Genomic DNA, 22841 nt, shown 5'->3' with positions numbered 1-22841 from the left:
GACAGAGGAAGACAGGGAGCGCCCAAAAGAATGTGGCAGTTCAAGCAAGGTAATGCTGAAGGAAAACAGTACAAGATATGCAGCAAGTTGAGCCACTTTGCAAAGGTGTATTCTTCCTAGCGAGGAAAAGGAGTACACACATTAAATCAAAATGAGTCAGACAGACTACAGACAACTTGGACATTGACAAGTTGACATTAATGGTACGGAGCAGGCCTTTGCAGATGTGCAAATTCCTCCAAATAGGAATAGGACTGTTTCCTAGTGAGTGCACAACTCACATAGACCCCAACATAGTACCTTGGGTACACCCGCTGAGGTGTGTTCCCCTCGCTCTGTGTAACTGCCTGAAAGATGAGCTACAGTCACTGGGGTCCATGTCATTGGTTCGACATCCCATTAGTCCGACTGTCTGTGGTGCTGAACAGCTCGCGGCGGGCGTATGGTGCGACGCAACCGGCTTGAGGCGGAGCAGGCTCACGGTTTATGTGTTTGTCACTTTCTTTTTCATTTTAACCCACACCATGATCTTTTCCTGACCCTAACCAAGTGGTTTTTGTGCCTAAACCTAACCAGACCTTAACCACAGGGCATCATGATGATTTCGGAACGGACTTAGGAACAATGAGTTTAATATGGTCGGAACAATGGGATGTCGAACCAATGGGCTGTCGAACCAATGGGCAGTTCCCCAGTCACTGAACCAACTGTATGAGTCAGTTCAAAGATAGCAGCAGAAAAGACACACAGACAACATGAGAGTGTGTCTTGACCCCAAAGATTTGAAGAAGATTATCAAACAACTAAAATACGCTTTACCTACTCTTGATGATCACAATCGAGTTGGTTGGAGCCTCCAACAAAGCATCATGGATGTCAGGTCAGGCTCCATATGCCTTTTGGGCTGAAATCTGTCTAATACAAGTTTCCGTTGATGAGACTTAGGAAGTGACACCGCATCACTGTAACAGGGAGTCACAATGACAGTCAACGATGCCCTCATCTACAGCAGAAACAACCTCCGTGCCATGCTGTAGCGCTCCAGAGAGTGATGAGTTAAGTTCAACCCAGAGAGGAGCACGATCTGTCCCACTGTGGTCAGCTACTTTGGGAACGGTAACTAAAGACAGAATCAAGCTCGATCCAGCCAAGACTGCAGCTGTGAGACACATGGGGCAACCCAAAGACGAAGGTGAGATGGACACATCCTTGGCATTGTAGCTACTTAAAGTTTGCCACTATGCTCTTGGAAATCAACGCACTTGTGCATCACCTGTCAAAATTGTCCAGTAAATTCAAATGGGATGTACAACATGATGAAGCAGTCAGAAAAATTAAAGAGCTAATCACACGAGAGCCATGTCCAGTCCCTACATATTTTGAACCTAGCAAAGAGCTAAGGCTACAAGGTGAAGTATCCAAGTATAGACTAGTTGCAGCCCTACTGCAAGAGCTTATCTGACTGTCAGATGTCGCTAACTGACAGTGAAATCGACTATGCTCAGATTTAAAAAATTTTTGGCTGCAAACATTTACACTTGCTATGTCACTGTTGAGTCACTGTAATGACCACAAGCCACTTGAGACGTTATAGAATGACTCCAGAGAGCCAGAGAAAGATACTTCAGCTACAGAGGTACAATTTCACTATCATCCACAGGCCAGCCAAGAACATTCCTGCTGCAGATATTCTCTCCAGATAGTTACTGTCTGATCAGAGTAACAGCCTCACACAAGGCATGGACATGCAGGTAGATACTGTATACAGCAGCTCACCTGTCAGGAACACTAAGCTGAAAGAGATTAGAGCAGAGATTGAAAAGAGACACAGAGCTCATGCTACTGAGGAAAACAATCAAAGAAGTATGGCCTGAGGAGAGGAGCATGTGCTCAGAGCATAGCAGAATAGTGGGGGTGAACTTTCACAGATGAATGACATCATATTCAAGAATGAGAACATCATCATCTCAACCTCACTGTGTGCAGAGATGTTTTCCTGAATACATGCAGTATAATTATAATTTGGTAAAGGAAATAAAGTACGTGTTTACAGCTTGAGTGTACTACCCAGCAAAGAAGAGCACTCCCTTTGCTTGTGAGTATGTACACTTGTCGTCTGTGGTGGTAAAGACACAGTAATGATAATCAAAAGGAATTCTAGACAGCTTTTAAGACAACATCAGCAAACTTATCGAAGACAAATACTTAGTCACTGAGATGGGGAGATTCTACCCTCCACTCCTCTGCAAATGGAACATTTAATGGCACTCGTACACTGTTGTACAACCCTGCAGCTAATTACCGCAACACCTGATTTGGTGTGAATACAGCCTTACACAAGCTTTCTGTGTATCAAAATCAGTTCTTTTCAATCAAATCTGAAGACTGTCACTGCCTTTTATTAAATCAAATAATAATCAATTTCTCAAACTGCACAGTAACTTTTATTCTTGTATTTTAAACCTGTCCTATTTAAGCTTGTTTTTATTTTCTATTCTCTTGGCTCTTTAATGTCTGTTTTCCACAGAATTCAATGTCCTTTTATATGTGTTTCTTTTGCACTTGGTCTGTTTATGATATTTCAAGTAGAGCACTTGGAATGGCCTTGTTGTTGAAATGTGCTATGTAAATAAACTTGCCACACCTTACCTATGATATGACAACAAATGTCCCTATTGGATGCAGAACAGTGCTTGACTGTGATTGGTCCATAGCACATGCAGACAGAGAAAGTCAGTGCAGTAGTGTGTGTGAAGTTCAGCTTCCTGCAAGACAGCCATCCTGCATGTGTATATTGAATTAATACTCTGAGCTGTGGCACATTGTCATCTGGAGTAATCTATGCACATACTGAACTAAACAAGACAACATCCTCTAAAGAACTGTGGCCATGGTATGTTTGCATTTATTATTTTACATTTTACACAAAATAATAATTCAACTTAGAGTTAGAGCACCCAAATATAATCTGTATATTAACTTTATACCTTTTTATTTATTTGACTCAAAATTAAAGAACAGAAACTTGACATTAGTTGACTTATTGTGCACTTTATTATTATTATTTTTACAAAAATCAGCTTAATAAGATCTAATGCCATCTGGTGGTTGAGTGACAATTGTTGCATTAAAGGATCAGTTTACCAAAAATAAACCCCATGCACTTAACCTCTTTTGGTGTTTAGATTTACACCACAATGCAAAAAATGTCTTAAAAATGTGTTTAAAGAATCAACAGTAAAAGTACTTACTGTGCAACGAAATCAACCATACAAGTTTCATATTATTATACGTTGTAGGCTATTCTTGGATTATTATTATTATTATGAATGCATTTATGTGTAAGTAGAATTTTACTATTGGTTGCAGAGGAGCTAATTTTAACTATTGTTGCATAGTCCAATATTTTGAAGGCTGATCTTTAATTGGTCATAAAGACACTGGGTATTTCAATATCAATCTTCCATGCTTCTCCACACAGGTGTCAGCTGACAATCTCACAACATATTTATTTGAGGTGAGTGTGAGTAGATTTCTCTTTGTTTGCATTATTTGCGTAAACATTCACTTCTTTTTCATGGTTTTTAATTTACCTTTAGAGAATGTGTGTAGAATATTTAGGAGAAGTAAGTGTGGATTCTCAGTGGCTGCGACCACGTATGCTTATGCAGTCCACACATGACCTCCACAGCAACTTTCACCCTCATAGATAGAAAGCTGTGGTTGCTATAGTGTGTGTGTGTGTGTGTGTGTGTGTGTGTGTGTGTGTCTACGTTTCCACAAAGTTTGGTCAAGTTATGTGAATCTGTTCAAAAAATATGCACCTTTTTGTTATAGGCCACTCCCACTGCCTCGCCCCCTTTTTGCCAGCAGGCATGAACAGTTACCTCCCCTTCACTTCCATTCAGTGTGGCTAAAGGGGTGAATAAACATTTGCCTCCCGTGGCAGAGGAAATTTGCAACTTAACATTGTAAAGAGTTCAATTTTGGTGAACTTTGACAGACAAACTCACAGACTCAACCAGTAGCTAAGAAGGATGTGTGGTTGACTGCCTTTTGTTGACATGTCTAACTGGTCTAACCAGTGGGCATTGCAAGCTAACTAACAAATACAACTGTCAAATCAGACACTGCCCATATTCAGCATGAATATCACCTTGGCCGGCGATTGTCCCTCGCCTTCATTCACTCACGTGGGAATGTACCCCTGCCCTGTCCTTTGGCTCATGACCACCTCCATTACCACACCCCCTTTTAGCCAGCTGGCATGAACACAAACACACACACTTAGCCTCAATGTCAAATTTCACCCTTCCAGGGCAAAAACTGTGGCTGCCAAAGGGTGGGGAGATAGTTTTATGGACCGACCAGCAGACAGAGCAACATATAAAGCTGCTGGTTGCAGCTAAAAGGAGGCATGATGTCATATCTGTGGATTGTGTTTCAGGTAATCCTGTCACACCTGGCCTTAACCTGTGCTTCACTTCTGGCCACTCTCGCTGTCATCCGATGGTACATCAGAGATTCCTACAAGGTTGATGGCTCCAACCAGAAGCATGTGTTCATCACAGGCTGTGACAGCGGCTTTGGGAATCTGCTGGCCAAGCAGCTGGATGGAAAAGGCTTCCACGTCATAGCTGCATGTCTCACAGAGAAAGGTGCAACAGATTTGGCAGCAGCAGCCTCCTCCAGACTGAAGACTCTCCCGCTGGATGTTACAGACAGCGGGAGCATCAGGAGGGCAGTGGAGTTTGTGAGCAAAGAGGTCGGAGATGGAGGTGAGCCGGGTGGACAGCAGCAGGGGGTACACACTGATAGGGTGCCAGTCAGAGTGAGGCACTGGGAGAGATAAAGGCAACCTGGACCATCCCATCATCAACTCATCATCCTCCTACTGATATGTTTAACATGCCCTCTGATTTTAAAGAGGAGGGAGGAAATACTTACCTCATATAATCTGCATTTTTTAAAGTCAGGGACACATTACATTTTCTCTAAACATAAATGTAAAGTAGATTCATAACAAAAGTTTTTCCTGACTGAGTGTAAACTTTTTGGACACTTTTAAACCTTTATTTGACTAAGTGAACATGCCTGGTCTGTTTGTGTGGAATTCAGTAGTAAACATAACTCTCAAACATTATACAGTATTAACTATATACAGTACCACTCTCCATAGTACTGTATGGTATTTTGGCATTTTAACACTGATTAGAAAAGTACAGTTCCACCATCATTACCTCTGGGGAAAATCAGCCATATCCAAAAGGACATATCTGTTCAGATTGAGCCTTTTTTCAAGTACATGAGTTGAGAATCAGTGAAAAAGAGATAAAGATCAGAGGTTGATATGCGCTGGTAATGTTCCTGCCTCCTTTCTCAGCAGGTCTGTGGGGTCTGGTGAACAATGCCGGCAGGTCCATACCCATGGGTCCAACAGAATGGATGCAGTTAGAAGATTTCTCTAAGGTTCTGGATGTGAATCTGATCGGCCTCATTGATGTGACGCTCCAGTTTCTGCCCCTGCTGAAAAAGGCCCGGGGCAGGGTGGTCAATGTGGCCAGTGTTATGGGCAGAGTTACTCTCATTGGTGGAGGATACTGCCTGTCCAAATGGGGAGTGGAAGCCTTCTCCGATGGCCTCAGGTATTTGGAGGAAATAGTATGAAATGGAAATACCTCATACTTTTTTTAAAGTACAATACTTGATTAAAAGCTCTCCAGCTGCAGTAAGGAAACATAATGCTCTGCTTCTTGTGTCCAGGAGGGACATGCTGCCCTTTGGTATCAAAGTGAGTATTATCGAGCCTGGTTTCTTCAAGACAGGTGCAAGCAGGCCGGATGTTGTTGAAGCTGACCTGAGGAGACTGTGGACCCGCCTCCCTCAAGATGTCAAAGACTCCTATGGACACACATTCTTGGATGACTGTGAGTGGAAGTACAGTTGATCACACTCAGCACTAGTGTCATATATAAATATTCTGAATGATTCCTCTGCTCTGTTCTTCTTGTCAGATCTGAAAACTCAGGACTTTTCCTTGGGCATTCTGTGCAGTCCAGATCTCTCCAAGGTGACCAGGTGTATGGAGCACGCGCTGACAGCTCACTTCCCACGCACACGTTACAGTGCAGGCTGGGATGCCAAGTTTTTTTGGATTCCTTTGTCCTACTTCCCTTCATTTGTGTCAGACTTTGTTATCAGTGCGCTTCTTCCTTCACCTAAGGCTGAAAGACATCAGCTAAGCTAAACAGCACAAGAGACATTTCTGAAAGTGATAAAACTAAAATATTGTGACAACAAGGTCAAAAAAGTGTCTGGATTATGCTACAAAAAATAAAATGTATTTATTCACATCTAAGCAGCAATTTAAACCATATGGGCATGTGGTCGATGGTCACAGAAACAGTTTCCAATTGTCCTCATTATGGTGCAAAATAAATCATTCTGTAAAACTGAGAGTTTATTCACTGTGTTTATAAAATGACAGTCTCTATCTGCTAACATTTCTATCAAATTCTTTTTTCCATTTTTATGCCTCAACGCCAGCAATAGCCTTGGCCGGAGGCATTAGGTTATCGCGTTGTCAGTCCATCTGTCGGTCTGTCCGTTCATCCATCCCATTCTTGTGAATGCAATAGCTCATAAATGCCTTGAAAGAATTTCTTCAAATTGGTACAAACGTCCACTTGACTCAACGATGAACTGATTACATTTCGGTGGTCATAGGTCAAAGGTCTCAGTTTTGTTGACCTGATATTTCAAAAACATCTTGAGGAATTTTTTTTTTTTTCTTCAAATTCGGCACAAATGTTCACTTGGTCTCAACGATAAAATGATTAGATTTTAATAGTCAAAGGTCACTGTGAACTTGCAACTATCTCATTCTCATGAACGCAATATCTCAAGAGGACCCTGAGGGAGTTTCCTCAAATTTGGCACAAACATCCACTTGGACTCAACAATAAAGTAGTTACAATTTGGTGGTCAAAGCTCAAAGGTCAAGGTCACTGTGACCTCACAAACCTTGTTTTTGCCCATAACTCAAAAATGTATATGCTGACAACATTTCACACAAATGTGGATATAATGATGAAGTGATGACATCTTATACCCAATAGGTCAAAGGTCAGCTTCACTGTAACATCATAATGCTCTGCAAAAGATGTTTCTATGCTCATATCTCAGGAACAGCAGTGGAGACATTTGGGCAGTATCCATGAAGTACCCATGTTTTCACAGCCATGGATGTAAACTGCAAGTGCAACTTGACTCGTTCACATTGCATACAACCGTGAGGTGGTAATTCTAGTTTACTCTATGCTGCCCTCCTTTTGGTTGTTAGCCTTGAGTCGGGAGATAAAAGGTGGCCATACAACATTTAAAGGTATAAAGAGTATAAGAAGAGAGCTATATGAATGTTATATACTGCCTGAATGTGAGTATTTGCATATTCAGAGCTCCGACATTATGTGTATCAGAAAGCCAACTCGCTGGAATTTTCAAATGACTTTCACCTGCTTGAGAAGTTCTGGATCACAAGGGGGCAAAAGCACTTTATCTCTTAATTTAATTCAGAGATATTAAATTTGAACTTGGACATGGTTAAAGACATCATGGTGTGCATTGCTCAAATGTGTTACAGATAATGATGATGATCAAAGTTTATTTATTAGGATAAACCCCTTGAGATGTATCATCTTGTTTTCGAGGGGGTCCTAATAATATATGGGAAGTTCCTGCGATTCTCTTCCAGACTCTCAATCTGCAATAGATATAAAGAGTTACAATGCAATATCCTATATAACATCAATTTATCACTGCACATCTAAATGTAAAACTCATGTAGGCACTTGGTTGCATTGCTTGTGGGAATGTAACAAAATTCAGTTATTCTGGAGGGCACTTTGTGCAACAGGTCAACAGGTGTCAGCAAATCCACTTTTACGTCTGCTTGGACATGACCCTGACTCTCTTAAAAAAGCAAAAGGAAGTGGTTCAATCGCTTTTAATGCTGCTGAGAAATGCCATCATGGTGGTGCCTATATGAGTTGGGGACAACCCTCCATCTGTTTCTATGTGGAAATCTTTGGTCTCTGAGGTTGTGACTCTGGAAAAAAAATAGGACATTATATTGATAGAGGGTCTCATCTAGTGGAAGGAATCATTGGAATCACTTGGACTCAAATATAATATGGACTTACATGGATGAAACTGGATAAATGTCTGAATTGGGGACAGTGGATATGAATTGGATTGATGAGCATAATAATTCCTTAACCTCACCTTATTGTGCCTCATTTTATGTTGCTATATATTATGTTATTATGTTTCTTTGCCTGCTACAGAAGAAACCCATGAATGTATGCTCCATTTATCTAGCCTGCATTATCACAGAGTCTCCAGCAGATGTCGCTCCTTACACATCATCTCTGTGTAAAAGAGCAGTCGGTGGAGAACAGCCGAGCTTCCCGGAAGTTACAGTAAATATAACACCTATAACACCTAATGAAGAAGAAAAGGTAAAACAGGTACTTTGAATCTTATCTCCACCACTTCTGTGTGTCTGTTGAAGGCTGATGTCCTGTCGCTCCGCAGTGCGACACTGATTCATTCATTCACCGCGGAAAACACACACGTAAGTTTCTCCTTTATTTGTGAACTTGGGATGTTGGACAAGTTAAACCTGACAGTCCTCTGAGTCTCCATTCACGTGGTGAAATGCGGCGTATTCAGGCTATGGTTTTTAAATGAGTTAAGTCGCCATTGAACTATTTTTGATCGTTTTTGGTAACTCTTAAAGCTGAAATATCGATCATACTTCCAGCTATTAAATACTGAGGATTTGCTGCTTTCCTTTGTCTTGTAACATGACAGTAAACTAAATATCCTTGAGATATTGACTGTAGGGAGAAAATAAAATTAAAAGTATTTTTTTTGCTATTTAATCGATCAAATGGTTCTTGAATTAATTCAGAAAATAATTTGATTAATCGATCAGTTCGTTGCAGCCTTAGTATCCAGTACATTCAATATTCAGTGTAAGTTGATCTGGCTGATTTGTAAAATGACAGTAAAGTCTTGCCACTGCCTTTCATTTTTATATGTGTTAATTATCATAGAGCTCATAGATAAGTCAATTGACCGAATAGTTGATCAACAGATAATTACTCTGCAACAATTTTAATTTTTATAGGTAAAGATTCATGGTTTCAGCTTTTCAAATGTTAATTTTTTTAATTTTATTTTTCTTTTCTTCTATGAAATGAATATTATTTGGGGGTTTTGGACTGAAAACAAGCCATCTGAAGATGCCAGTTTGGGCCCTGCGAAAAGGTAATGGCCACGATTTCTTATATTGCATTATTTTAAGATTAAAATTCAACATGTTATTAGATTCATGAGGCATCACCTTGACAGGGAGTAGTACAAAGGACTCATCCCATTAAAATGTGCCTCCATGAATCATACTAAGAGCCATTCATAAAGGTATTTAAATCCACCCACAGGGACAAACAGGTTTTGCTACATGTCAGTCTCATGTTCAGACTTTACTCAGCAGAACTCAGTGTTACTATGATGTTTAAAAGGATGAGGTCATAAAATGTTGTGAGTTTGTAGATAATAAGTAGGAAATGAAGTGATTGCTGAGGATGGGGATTTATCGAAAAGTACTGTGGGACTAATAAAGGCCTCGGACTGTCTGATACAATACGAGTTGACAGTACATTTTGACCTGAATGCCCCTGACTTGAACAGAAGCTGACATTACAATTTTACTTCATTGCTGTTTTGGAGCTTTTAAATATATCAAACAGTCTTTATCAGCTGATGCAGTCTACCCAGTTGTTGAGAATTTAAGATGTTTACACTTGCATTTTAAATGCTTTGAGGACTTCTCATCCATGTCATCTTAAAAATGTAGATTAAAATCTTAGTCTCAGATTGTGTAACAAGTAGGCAAAATGCATCTTCTGAAAATGATTGTGTGTTATGATCAAAAGCTCCAGAAAAGAGACTAAATAGAAGTGCAAAAATGCTTCACAGTACAGGAGGTCCAACTGAGCTCCAAATAAATGCAAATATAATAAGGATGAGTATCTGTGTGTCACAACCATCTCAAATTTTCTTTTTGGAAATATTTCATTTGGAGCCAGTGTTAGCCAGTGTTATTTCTTATTTAAAAGGGTCCTATTATGCTCATTTTCATATATAGTTGTACGCCAGGTCTCTGCTAGAACATTTTAACATGCTTGAATGTTACAAAACCACTTTTTGGCAAACTGTTCCAGCTGCAATACTTACAGTGTTTCTGGTTCTTCTGTATCTGCGCTCTCTGCATCTCTGCTGAATGACTGTGACAGAGTAAAGCAGCACTTTCTAGATAGATAGATAGATAGATAGATAGATAGATAGATAGATAGTACTGTATTGATCACAAACTGGGGAATTCTTTTGTTACAGCAGCAAGTAATCAAACAGTATTTGGACAACAGAATATAGAAATATGAAACCTAGATAACATTCCCCAGCTGCAAGTGTGCTTGCAGGAATGACTGTAATGGAGCAAAGGGAATGTGAAGTCATGCCATGTTAACTTCTGGGACGTTGGCGTCATCTTGTGAGGAATGCACCCTGTTACCTGTGCCTGTGGTTACCTGCAAACAAACTGATCACAACACGAAACATAGATCCATGTAACTTAGCAGCCCAAGGGAGAATTACAGACCCCAATGCACTACCCACACTCACAGTTTAAAAATCACAAATCCAAGATCATGCACAGCCTTGCAGTGGCGGTAAGGAAGATCTGCTAATTCACAAGACAACTGCAAGCTGTGGCACAGTCACACTCACAAAAGTATGGTGGCAATCCTCTTTATGGCCCATTTGGCATATTAAACCAAATGCAGTATAAGAGGTAAAAACCATAGCAGGCACAGGTAACAGTGTGTTCCTCACACGATGACACCCCCAGGCAACACAGCTTGAAATGCCTTCACATTCCCTACAGCTCTACTTTCTAACATGAAAAACTACCAATAAAGGCTTCTAAACAAAAATCTACACAACTGGACATTCCAGCAGGAATACAATCCAAAAATGTAGCATGTAGCTACATGTAGCCGTGTATGTAATGTAAACACTTATTGTAGTGTGCCTGGAGCAGATGACCATATAAAGAAATCTGTCACGAGCTGACGTCAGCTTGTCTTGAAAGTAGAAAAATCACCGGAAACAGAGTATTCAGAACGATCTGAAGCCTGAGGTTTTGCTCTCAAGGATTACTTTTACATAGGATCACCTCATTATTTGAAACGCTGTCTGGTTTTAAGGAGACCATTTATCTCTCATCAGTATAATGCAGTTGATTTCTCTTTGCCGTAGAAATAATGTACTGGATCCCCGGAGTGGTGGCCTCCTGGCTCATCTATTGCTGGTACAAGGACAGAAAAAGAGTGCCCAACAAGCAAGATAAATACGTCTACATCACTGGCTGTGACTCTGGATTTGGTAAACTCCTGGCGACACACCTGGACAAGCTGGGCTTTAGTGTGATTGCAGCTTGTTACACTGAGAAGGGTGAGGATGAGCTGAAGAAGGTCGCTTCCGACAGACTGACAACCGTTCATCTGGATGTCACCGACTCAGAGAGTGTCTGCAAAGCTGCCGCTGTCATCAAGACTCTGGTTGGACAGAAGGGTGAGTGGCTTTTAGGGGCTCCTTTTATAGGGTCACATGACATTAACAGTAAAGTTTAGCTCACTAGATTCGGAGGATTTCAGGTTAAACAATACTTTTCATGTGTTGTTAATTGAAACTTGCTTGTACTGATCATGTATTTTAAATAAAATGCCTCAACTTTAAAGGAATAGTTCAACATTTTTAGAATTACACATTTGCTTTGTTGCCCAGAATTAGATTAGAAGATGCCACTTTCATGTCTGTCCGATCAATATGAAGCTACAGCCAGCACCAGTTTGGCTTAGCATAGCATAAAGACTGGAAACAAGGGGGAACAGCTAACCTGGCTCTTTTCAAAAGCGACTAAATCTACCTACCAGCACCTGTAAAGCTAACTAATTAACACACTATATCTCGTGTGTTAAATCAGTGCAAAAACTGAAGCGTTTCTTACCTTTTTAATTTAGTTTCCTGTTTCCACCGTGTGCAGTCGCCACAGGCAGCCACCAACAGGTTTAGGCAATCGCTGACAACTTAACACTGGACTATTTCTTTGCTAGGTATAGGGACTTCATATTGGATTTTGCTACCTTTCAAAAGAGCTGTAGCTTTATCTATAAGAGATGTGAGAGTGGTATGTATTTTCATTCTCATCTAATTTGGCAAGAATAGGGATGGGAATCGAGAACCGGTTCCTGTTAAGAACCGGTTCCAACTGGTTCAATTCATCGACATCATTAGCCTTTATGCTTAATGATTCCCTTATCGATTCTTTTCATTACGCCGAATCTTTACGCCGATGACGCACGTCACACTCGTCAGTCAGCAGTACATTCAACAACAAAGAAGACGTAATGGTGGAGAGACAGAAGCGGTCAAAAGCTTGGCTTCACTTCACCAAAAAAGACTCCTGACATTCACTCATCACAACAGCATGACGCGCAATTTATGCAGCACCGTAATTACACGCAAAGGCGGAAACACCACCAATGCTACAGTGATTTGTTTTCCACTACAGGGCTCTACTGTGCGAGCATTTTAACGTTACTCGCATTTGTGACTAAAAATAGTTTTGTGCGAGCAAAATAAATCATTCAGCATGCTGTGTGAGTACAGATATCAACCAGCAGCAGAAACGAAAGTCGAATCCTGCCGGTTGTGGGTTGAACGGGGGTCACACACACAGACACGGACAGGAATACGTATTCCTGTCAAATATGGCGGCCATAGTGCTCCGCGGCACAAGATAATGGCTTACCGGCGACCGAGTAGCCCGGCTCCAGGTCCAATAATTTCCTCTTCTTGGTGTCATGGACTGCCCAAAAAGTACCTGAACAGCCGAGCCGTGGCGGCACACAGGTATGTGACGTGTCAGAGGAGAAACGAGCCATTCACATTTCCACAAACCTCACCGCACTTAAGTGACTGTTCTTAACTTGTCAGAGAAGGAGGGTGGCTGGTTGATTTTTATTTTATGTATTTATTTTATTTTGATCCCCCCTATGTTCATCACTTATTGATGCTGTTTTTGAAGTATGAATAAGTCAATAAGTAATTTATTCCATTGAAATATCATTGATGTATTATAGAAAAGTGATTTATCTTTTTATAAATGACAAAAGGCACATCTGCCTAATTTTTGCTGTGGTATCGTGATACTACTCAGAACCGCGATACTTTCACTGGTATCGTACCGTGGGTCCCAATTTTGGTACCGTGACAACACTAACAGATTCATTCTGTACAAATATGCTTTCATTTGTTCCATTTTAGATGATAGCAGTGGACCAATTTCATATTTTGTTTACTTACTTACTTAGCACTTATCTCTTGTTTAGAATAGAAACTCAATAAAATTTATGTTGTTGACACCAAAAACCTGTAAGGTCTACTTTTTTCTACACAGAAAATTCACAGGAGGAATCGATAAGGGAATCGATAAAGAATCAGATCGATAAGCAGAATCGATAATGGCACTGATATCAGTAAAATCCTATCAATTCCCATCCCTAGGCAAGAAAGAGCAAGAAACCATATTTCCTGCAGTGTCAAAGTAATTCTCTCACGAAAGTTTTAGGAATTAATGTAAAGGGTAACACATAGCCTGGAGCAGTGATTCCACTACTGGGTGGTGTAAAATGTTGTGCCCTGTGGATATTAACACTCGTCTCCCTGTGTTTATTATCTTGTGTTGCTCCAGGTCTGTGGGCCGTGGTAAACAATGCAGGAGTTGCTCATCCGTCTGGCCCCACTGACTGGCTCATTGTAGACGACTACAAGGCCATGCTTGCTGTCAATCTGTTCGGTGTAATCGATGTAACACTGAGCGTCCTCCCTCTCATCAAGATCGCCAGAGGCAGAGTGGTGAATGTCGCCAGCGTGTTTGGGCGAATCACCCCGTTCGGTGGACCTTACTGTGTGTCCAAGTATGGCGTGGAGTCCTTCAACGACAGTCTGCGGTGAGAGAAGACGCAACACATTTACATGTATACACATCATGGCTTGATTATGGACCAGGCCAGTGGGGCCAGTGCGCGGGGGCTTCGGACTGCCAGGGGGGCCCAAGACCTCTGAGGGAAGTTGAACGCCAGAGCCCTCAAGCTGACCATTAGGCCCCTGGGTGCTTATAGCATGAGCTAATCACTAGAGCCCCCCAGACCCCTCAGTGCTTACAATGTGAGGGGCCTTAAGGGACCACGATCCAGCCCTTGATTCTCACAAATGTTGTCTTGACTTACAGCAAACCTCCTTTTTGTTTCAGTTTGAACATGGCACCGTTTGGAATCAAGGTGGCATGCATTGAGCCAGGCTTCTTCAAAACAAATGTGACTGATACAGTGATCATGAAAGACAACGTGAAGAAGCTCTGGGACAGATTACCTCAGGATGTGAAGGATGACTATGGACAAGATTTCTTGGCAGACTGTAAGTGACTCCACCTTTTTTTTTTTATAGATAATAGACTTTTTTTTATTGCCATAGCTCAACGTACGACTAAACAATTTTCTGAGGAGATGATTTTGCTATATGGTGCCCATCTCTCCAAAAATGACCCGTGATTCAAGTCAATGAATTTTCAGACACACTTTCAGTAGTTTATAATAGATTGTGGTTCTGTTCTGTAAAGATAAAATTGAAAAGGTTCAGATTTTTAAAACTATGTGTTTAAACATTTTCTTGAGTTCTTTCAGTGATAACAATGTTAGGCAATGCTTTATCTGTGGTGCCTTTATTTTCCTTATTTATTTTAAGTCATATTTTGAAGGTTACCTGGAAAGAACTGTGAATAATTTGGTACTGATTTGAAGGAAAAGACACATTGGGCCTCCTTCACTAATATATGTGTAGAAATGTTCTTATGCTGGGCACAAAATAAATGGTCACTCAAAATTACTGTCGGATTTATGACATGCACATTGACCAATTGTGTTCTCACCGTTGTGCGTATGCTCGTGAATCAAGCCAATCATCACTCTCTTCAAACATGTTATCTCAATCACTGGTGCGCTCACTACAGAAGACACAAACTGTTATATCTTCCATCAAAGCTAGACATGCCATCTTCACACCTGCTTGGAGGTAAACCAGAATCTTGCATGCCTGTCAGTAATAGTAATAATTATAATTTCATTTCACTAAAAACTGGTTGGAGTAGAAAACATGTATACGCACGGTGGGCAGATTTGTAGACCTGTAGTGTTTATTGTGATTGTGATTTGTACCAACTGAACCTTGTCTGCATTTTACCTATAATTAGTGCCAAATGACACCGCTTTTTCCAAAAAACTTCCTAGGAAATCATTATGAACTATTATGAATTATAATAAAAGATTACAGACCTGGATACAGACATTCACATGTGTGAAATGCTTCTCTTTCAGCTCTTGACATGTTGGACCAGAGGTTCAGGATGTTCACGGACGGCAACCTGATGAAGGTGGTCAACTGCATGGAGCACGCCGTCTCTGCGGTTCATCCTCGTACTCGCTACTCTGCTGGATGGGACGCAAAATTTTTCTGGCTGCCTTTGACGTACATGCCGACCTTCATCGCGGATAGATTCTTGCATCAAAATAGCCCCAAACTAAAAATATCTGGACTGTAGTTTCTTTCAGATTAGTTGTTTGAGGAAGAATTCGGGCGAACTTGAAGATCACTAGTGTGTCTGTTACTTTTACTGCAATAAATGTTTGTACATGAAGGATTACCGGGTTACATCATATAAACATATTCTTTATCATGAATCACGTTTGGCTCTTCATTATGTCTTTGACTCCAGACACCATCGCTCCTGCATTATTGATTATAAGACCTTATCGAAATAGATATCAGGAGCCATGGGGACCACGCCTCCTTGTGGAGATTTCACAGCACAGCAGCATTCCAAAGCGAGTCCCATCAAAGGGTGACAACAAGACATCAGGATTGCCCCTCAGCTGCTCCAGTTAGTGCCATGGGGTTCAGTGAATACAGAATCAGGACAGGAAGGCATAGGGGAAGCCACACCAGGACAAGAAAGACGGTATCAGGCAATCCGCACCAGTATAGGAATTGTATCGGGAAAGCTGCACCAGGAAAGGAGAGCGACAGTGAAGCCGCATCAGGACAGGCTGATTGCAGGCTCCCAAGCCCAAGGCAGTCCTGGGTGCAAGCTGAGAACCAGCAGGCACAAAGCCAGCAGGTTGAGGTGTAGACTGGGATTCAGCAGTGTTCAGAAAGTCCTCTACCTACCCAGGTAGCAAATTCTTTAACTGGGGCCTTACCAATAAGGCTGCCTCTCTGTCCTCACTACTAGAGGTGTATCTGCAGTCATTTCGACAGCACATATGGTTGAAAGTCACCTCATGAAGATCCCCTGCTGGGCCCATGACTGTTTGGATTCTTCTGCCATGAGGAGTGGAATAGGTGGACCCAAATGCAGGAGACTGCAAGCAACAGGAACTTGAAGAAATAACTCTTATTCGCAGTTAGTGCAGGAAAGGTGAAACTGATCAAAACAGAACTTAACCAAGGATCCAACAAACACTGAACTGGAACCAGGACTTACATACAAACTAATCTAATGAGGGGATGAAGTGCAGGTGGGGAGAAGGGCGGTGGAGCTGGAGGAATGAGGTGATTGGGGCCCAATCCCATGCTCCACACTCACAGACTTTGGGGCGTGTTCCCACAGAGTGTGTGAGGGCTTAGGGCTGTTCTGAATTACCTACAAATCATAACATTGTGGAATTGAAACACATTGTTAACAGGGTAAGTCTGGGCACATTTATAAAAAAAAAACTAGATAGTGCAGACTGGCACATTGGTTTTCAGCCTGGCATAGAAAGTTACACATTAACACTTCTCATCTTCCTCTTAATGTTCAAATCAGGGACTGACCTCTAAAGTACTTTGGATATGAGGAAGTTAAAAAACGTTAACTAAAAAGTCCCCAAACCCACAACTGTGCCATACATAAGATAAGCATGTCAATGTGACCTGAAATGTTGCCGCAAAGTGCTTCTCACACTCAATCATTTACCAGGGCTGCATTCAGAGCCAGCATTGGACACTGTTTTGTGTTATGCAGGTGCACTGCCTTTTTTTTATACTACAGGGTTTAGTTCAGTTGAATTAAAAGGAGCTTTATTGGCACTGTTTTGAGATTGAATGTACCCATGTGACATCAGTTCAGTCCCTTAGGGCTCAGGGCCTAAGGTCTTAGTGGGGATTTTGGGATTGAGCCAAGTGGGAGAACAGGCAGGGAGCTGACTGGCTGGGAAAAACTCTGGGAACAGTGAAGGGCTAAGGAGGCTGATTAAGAGCAGGTGGGATGATCTTAAACACGTTATCACAACTGACTCATCTTGTAAAGCTTTTGATCCTGACGGACTTTGGCTCCTTTTCTTCCGTTCAAAGCTGTTCTTGAGATTATCGACGTTGATTTCCCTTTAATATCAAATACAGAGAGCACTACAAAATATAAATCAACTAATAAATCATGATATTATAGATTAGACCACCAAGGGGGGTCGTAATGGGGGAAAAGTGGGATTGATTACCCAGTGTTTACCAAAGTTTGGTTTTGTTATTTCTAAGTAATTAGAGCTGTAACTACATTAAATTGAATGAATAATCCACTTGGAAGACTGAACTATGTACAAACAAAATTAAATTAAATTAAATTATATAAAATAAATTAAATTAAATTATATAAAATAAATTAAATTGAATTAAAAATATAAAACAAAATCAAATCAAATAAAATTAGATAGACTAAAATAAGATAAAATAAAACGAAACGGTATAGTCTGCTCTTGGACTAGGATTTGTTAGTAAACGCAGTAGAGCCAAGTGAGTGATTGCCTATATTGCTGGAGCACCAACGTACGCTCTTGTCTTGTCTTTCCCTTAAGAGAGGGAAATCAGGGTTCCAAAAAATGAAAGAAAGGAACAGGAAAGAAAGAATACTGACTTAAAAAAAACATTAAACATAGATATTACATATCAAACAACCTTAAGTTGTTGAAACATTAACTGCTGATGTATTATTGATGGACCGTGAGACTCTGCTCACACTGAAAGCAATCGTCAATCATCAAACCCTGACACACCTTACAACTCCAGTGTTGACTGGGAGAGGATTGTCCATACACCCAGTTATTCTCTGATAAGAAAGACACATCTTCATCTAAAGAACTGTAGCCATGGTATGTTTGCATTATTGTTTTATAATTTACTGGCTAATAATGTAAATATAGATCATGTTGTAGCCAAATAGATGGATATTGATCTTCCATGCTTCTCCACTCAGGTGTCAACTGATCATCTGATGACATATTTATTAGAGGTAAGTAGATTTATCTTGTTTGCACACTTTTCATTAATATTCACTTTTATTTTCATCATTTTTATTTACCTTTATCGGAGAATGTGAGTCGAATGTTTAAGAGAAACAAGAAGCCTGAAGCCTGATCTGTGGACTGTGTGTTTCAGGTAATCCTGTCACACCTGGCCTTAACCTGTGCCTTACTTCTGGCCACTCTCGCTGTCATCCGATGGTACATCAGAGATTCCTACAAGGTTGATGGCTTCACCCAGAAGCATGTGTTCATCACAGGCTGTGACAGCGGCTTTGGGAATCTGCTGGCCAAGCAGCTGGATGGAAAAGGCTTCCACGTCATAGCTGCATGTCTCACAGAGAAAGGTGCAGCAGATTTGGCAGCAGCAGCCTCCCCCAGACTGAAGACTCTCCTGCTGGATGTTACAGACAGCGGGAGCATCAGGAGGGCGGTGGAGTTTGTGAGCAAAGAGGTCGGAGATGCAGGTGAGCCGGGCGGACAGCAGCAGGGGGTACACACTGATAGGGTGCCAGTCAGAGTGAGGCACTGGGAGAGATAAAGGCAACCTGGACCATCCCATCATCAACTCATCATCCTCCTACTGATATGTTTAACATGCCCTCTGATTTTAAAGAGGAGGGAGGAAATACTTACCTCATATAGTCTGCATTTTTTAAAGTCAGGGACACATTAAAGTTTCTGCAAACACAAATCTGAAGCTTTTTAAACTTCATTGGACTAAGTGGACATGCCTGGCCTGTACATACACTATACAGTATGTACTATACTACTCCCCATAGTACTGTGTGGTACTTCGGCATTTTAACACTGATAAGATAAGTACTATTCCACCATCAATTCCTCAAAGGAAAACCAGCCATATTTTATAGAAAAGGACACAACTCTTCAGGTAGAGACTTTTTTTTTTAAATCAAGTATGTGACTAGAAGAAGAAACACAAAAATAATATACAACTAGAAATTAAAATGTGTCATAGAAACACATCTAAATGCATACAAACATTATACTGTATGTTAATTACAGGTGAAATAAATATGAAAATGTCGTCCTTAGGTTCTGTGAAATTATACACTTATATTTCAATTTTTGCTTTTAACATTAGATAAAGGGATGAATGGGTTAATTGGGAAAATGATAAGTGGATTAATCCATAATAAAAATGATCATTATTTGCAGGCCTATATATAAAACTATATACATAACTGAGTTAACAGAGACAGTAAGGCTCTATCTACTGTACTCAGTGCTGTGCAAAGATACCAGGAACTAGAGATTAGTGTAGGACAATCAGTGGTTTGGATAAAATGTACAGAGTGTACATATCTGTCAGGAAAAAGGGTTCATTAGGGTTTTATACAATACATCAGCACTCTATATAGAGCCCCAAAGCTCTACATGTATATCCGCTACTGAGATAAAAAATAAAAATCTGCAACACAACAAAGAACCTTTTTTATAAACTAAAATTGAAATAAAATAAAAAGTTCTTAAATGCATGATATTAATGAGAAAAGGTCCACTGCATTAAAGATTAGTCTTTAAAGGTCCCATATAATACTCATATTCAGGTTCATACTTGTATTTTGAGTTTCTACTAGAACATGTTTACATACTTTAATGTTCAAAAAATGTATTTTTTATTTCATACTGTCTGCCTAAACATACCTGTAATCACATCTGTCTACATAGGAGCCTATCCCAGCTGACATTGGGCAAGAGGCAGGGTACACCCTGGACAGGTCGCCAGACTATCACAGGGCTGACACATAGAGACAGACAACCATTCACACTCACATTCACACCTACAGCAAACTAAGAGTCACCAATTAACCTGCATGTCTTTGGACTGTGGGAGGAAGCCGGAGTACCCGGAGATAAGTCACGCTGACACGGGGAGAACATGCAAACTCCACACAAGAGGGCTCCCCCACACTGGGTTTGAGTATTTGAATATTTTCACTGCTTTACCTTGCTGTCAGACAGTTTTTTGTTTTTTTTTCACTGATGGGTAACTGAGGCCGTTACAGTATATCAAACACAGAACACACACAGGGTTGCTGGTCTACTGCTGCCTCGATTGGTTAGTGTGTAAGGTAAAGTGTAGCAAAAAATCAAATATAGCATACATTTACATAGATATTGATTTTTTTTTTAGGTGTCCAAAATACGTTTTGCTATGGCCCCATCTACAGCAGTACACTGTTTAGCTTTTGTGCCGGCACATTTGGTTTATCAAACACAATAGCGAAGCAACACAGGACATAAAATAAGCACAGCAGAAACATCTGGTATGTCGGACCACCGTGTCTAACGATATATCTTTAAACATTACAGCTATGGCTGAAAATGACAACAGAAATCAACAAGTTTGATATTACATGTCTCCGCAATTGTAATCAATTGCCAATTTTCTACCCTGAAGTGATTGTTTGTGTTAGTGTGACGCCATGGTAAGGCGATGGTTCAGTCTATAGAGAGTTTCACTGGAATTACATTATGAGGCAACAGCTTGGGTCCATGTTTACTTCCTGTCAGCTGATGTCATTCATATACACTATCAGACATTCCCACAGGAAATACGAATTTCTGATGTCTGTGAAGATAATAAATGATCAACATTCTCTTTTATCAACAAATGGAAAATGAGGATCTGAAGTTGATATCCGCTGGTAATGTTCCTGCCTCGTTTCTCTGCAGGTCTGTGGGGTCTGGTGAACAACGCCGGCAGGTTGATACCTTTCGGTCGAATAGAATGGATGCAGTTGGAAGATTTCACGAAGGTTTTGGATGTGAATCTGATAGGTCTTATTGATGTGACGCTCCAGTTTCTGCCCCTGCTGAAAAAGAGCCAGGGCAGGGTGGTTAATGTGGCCAGTATTCTGGGCAGAGTGGCTCTCACTGGTGGAGGATACTGCCCGTCCAAATTTGGAGTGGAGGCCTTCTCAGACAGCCTCAGGTAGCGGGCAGAAGTAGCATGAAATGGAAATACTCATGTCAAAGTTGCACTGACAGTTGGTCATCTGCAAAGTTTTTAAATATTAACACGTTGTAAGCCAACTTTTAAAGTAAAATACTCAATAAAAAGCTCTCCAGATGCACTAAGAAAATCAAATGTTTTGCTTCTTGTGCCCAGGAGGGACATGCGGCGCTTTGGCATCAAAGTGAGCATTATCGAGCCTGGTTTCTTCAAGACAGATATCTCCAGGCCGGATGCTGTTCAAGCTGACCTGAGGAGACTGTGGACCCGCCTCCCTCAAGATGCCAAAGACTCCTATGGAGACGCATTCTTTGATGACTGTGAGTGGAAGTACAGTTGATCACACTCAGTAACAGCGTCATATTAATATTCTGAATGACTCCTCTGCTCTGTTCTTCCTGTCAGATGTGAATGCCAAGGGCCTCTCCATGGGCGTGAGCAATTCAGATCTCTCCAAGGTGACCAGATGTATGGAGCACGCACTGACAGCTCGCTTCCCACGCACACGTTATAGTGCGGGCTTTGATGCCAAGTTTATTTGGATTCCTCTGTCCTACTTCCCTTCATTTGTGACAGACTTTATTGTCGTTGGGCGTCTTCGTTTTAAATAAAATGTATGTAAAAGAAATGTATGAAGTTTAAGAAAAGTCTCAGAATATGTTACAAAATAGGAGATTTATACGTTCATTTTTCAGCCGCAGCAATTGAATCCATATGAGCATGTTTTGCATGATCACAGATACAATTTTCATTTGTCATTAGTTCAAGTATTGCTCCACACAAGTTTAGCCATTGTATCAATATCATTTCAATCAATAGAGACACATGGATGAAGTAAAAATAATTACAGATATGGGATGATTAAGGTTTGACAGAGAGACTTTAGCACTTAGACTCTTCAGGGAGATTTTGTAATCAAGGGGCTTCTTCCCTGAGCAGCAGCAAGATAAATCCCCCAATGTTCCGTTACGCTATTTTTAAAATGTCTTGAAATAGGCTGGACTACTCCCACGATTTCCGGTGATACCGATCCATTCCATCCAAGTATCCATAACAAGTCATGCACAAAAATGGACAAAATAAATGCAGAGTCCAATCAGAAGACTTTGTCTGTCTCTGTAGACGTATCTTTTTTGTTTTTTCAATTATTTTTATGGCTCTTTTGCCTTTATTAGATAAGCCAGTATTGGGTGTAAGGCAGGGAGAGAAGGGAGGTGACATGCAGCAAGGGGCCACAAGCTGCAACCCAGCCCATGGCCGCTACAGCAAGGACATTGCCTTTGCACATGGGATGCCTGCTCTACCTGCTGAGCTACTGGGCACCCCTAGGTGTATCTAAC

The 22841-nt window shown here is 40.9% G+C and overlaps 3 protein-coding genes across 3 annotated transcripts; all 3 read left to right on the top strand.

Moving 5' to 3' along the window:
- Positions 1-1739: 1739 nt before the first annotated feature.
- LOC126393493 (retinol dehydrogenase 7-like) lies at positions 1740-6247 on the top strand. Its single transcript, XM_050049679.1, has 6 exons — positions 1740-1751; positions 3482-3517; positions 4448-4778; positions 5387-5645; positions 5764-5927; positions 6015-6247. Exons 1-6 carry the CDS (start codon positions 1740-1742, stop codon positions 6245-6247), a joined length of 1035 nt encoding a protein of 344 aa, XP_049905636.1.
- A 2211-nt stretch (positions 6248-8458) lies between these two features.
- LOC126392662 (retinol dehydrogenase 7-like) lies at positions 8459-15924 on the top strand. The gene is made up of 6 exons (XM_050048202.1): positions 8459-8635; positions 9299-9333; positions 11386-11700; positions 13883-14141; positions 14444-14607; positions 15564-15924. Exons 2-6 carry the CDS (start codon positions 9309-9311, stop codon positions 15785-15787), a joined length of 987 nt encoding a protein of 328 aa, XP_049904159.1. The 5' UTR covers positions 8459-8635; positions 9299-9308; the 3' UTR covers positions 15788-15924.
- Positions 15925-18257: 2333 nt separating this feature from the next.
- On the top strand, positions 18258-22603 carry LOC126392661 (retinol dehydrogenase 7-like). Its single transcript, XM_050048201.1, has 6 exons — positions 18258-18371; positions 18476-18511; positions 18658-18988; positions 21222-21480; positions 21658-21821; positions 21907-22603. Exons 1-6 carry the CDS (start codon positions 18369-18371, stop codon positions 22110-22112), a joined length of 999 nt encoding a protein of 332 aa, XP_049904158.1. The 5' UTR covers positions 18258-18368; the 3' UTR covers positions 22113-22603.
- The last annotated feature ends 238 nt before the right edge of the window (positions 22604-22841 follow it).

This window comes from Epinephelus moara, chromosome 7 (genome assembly GCF_006386435.1).
Source record: "Epinephelus moara isolate mb chromosome 7, YSFRI_EMoa_1.0, whole genome shotgun sequence".
Classification (NCBI taxonomy): domain Eukaryota; kingdom Metazoa; phylum Chordata; class Actinopteri; order Perciformes; family Serranidae; genus Epinephelus; species Epinephelus moara.
Note: the sequence above shows the minus strand (reverse complement) of the source record. Positions and strands in the feature narration are given on the sequence as shown.

Coding starts and splice junctions, on each gene's coding strand:
- LOC126393493 (XM_050049679.1), top strand. Junction 3,518..4,447: donor TCACAACATATTTATTTGAG/GTGAGTGTGAGT, acceptor ATTGTGTTTCAG/GTAATCCTGTCACACCTGGC. Junction 5,928..6,014: donor ACACACATTCTTGGATGACT/GTGAGTGGAAGT, acceptor TCTTCTTGTCAG/ATCTGAAAACTCAGGACTTT.
- LOC126392662 (XM_050048202.1), top strand. CDS start 9,309: ATGCCAGTTTGGGCCCTGCGAAAAG. Junction 11,701..13,882: donor GACTCTGGTTGGACAGAAGG/GTGAGTGGCTTT, acceptor GTGTTGCTCCAG/GTCTGTGGGCCGTGGTAAAC. Junction 14,608..15,563: donor ACAAGATTTCTTGGCAGACT/GTAAGTGACTCC, acceptor CTTCTCTTTCAG/CTCTTGACATGTTGGACCAG.
- LOC126392661 (XM_050048201.1), top strand. Junction 21,481..21,657: donor GCCTTCTCAGACAGCCTCAG/GTAGCGGGCAGA, acceptor TCTTGTGCCCAG/GAGGGACATGCGGCGCTTTG. Junction 21,822..21,906: donor AGACGCATTCTTTGATGACT/GTGAGTGGAAGT, acceptor TCTTCCTGTCAG/ATGTGAATGCCAAGGGCCTC.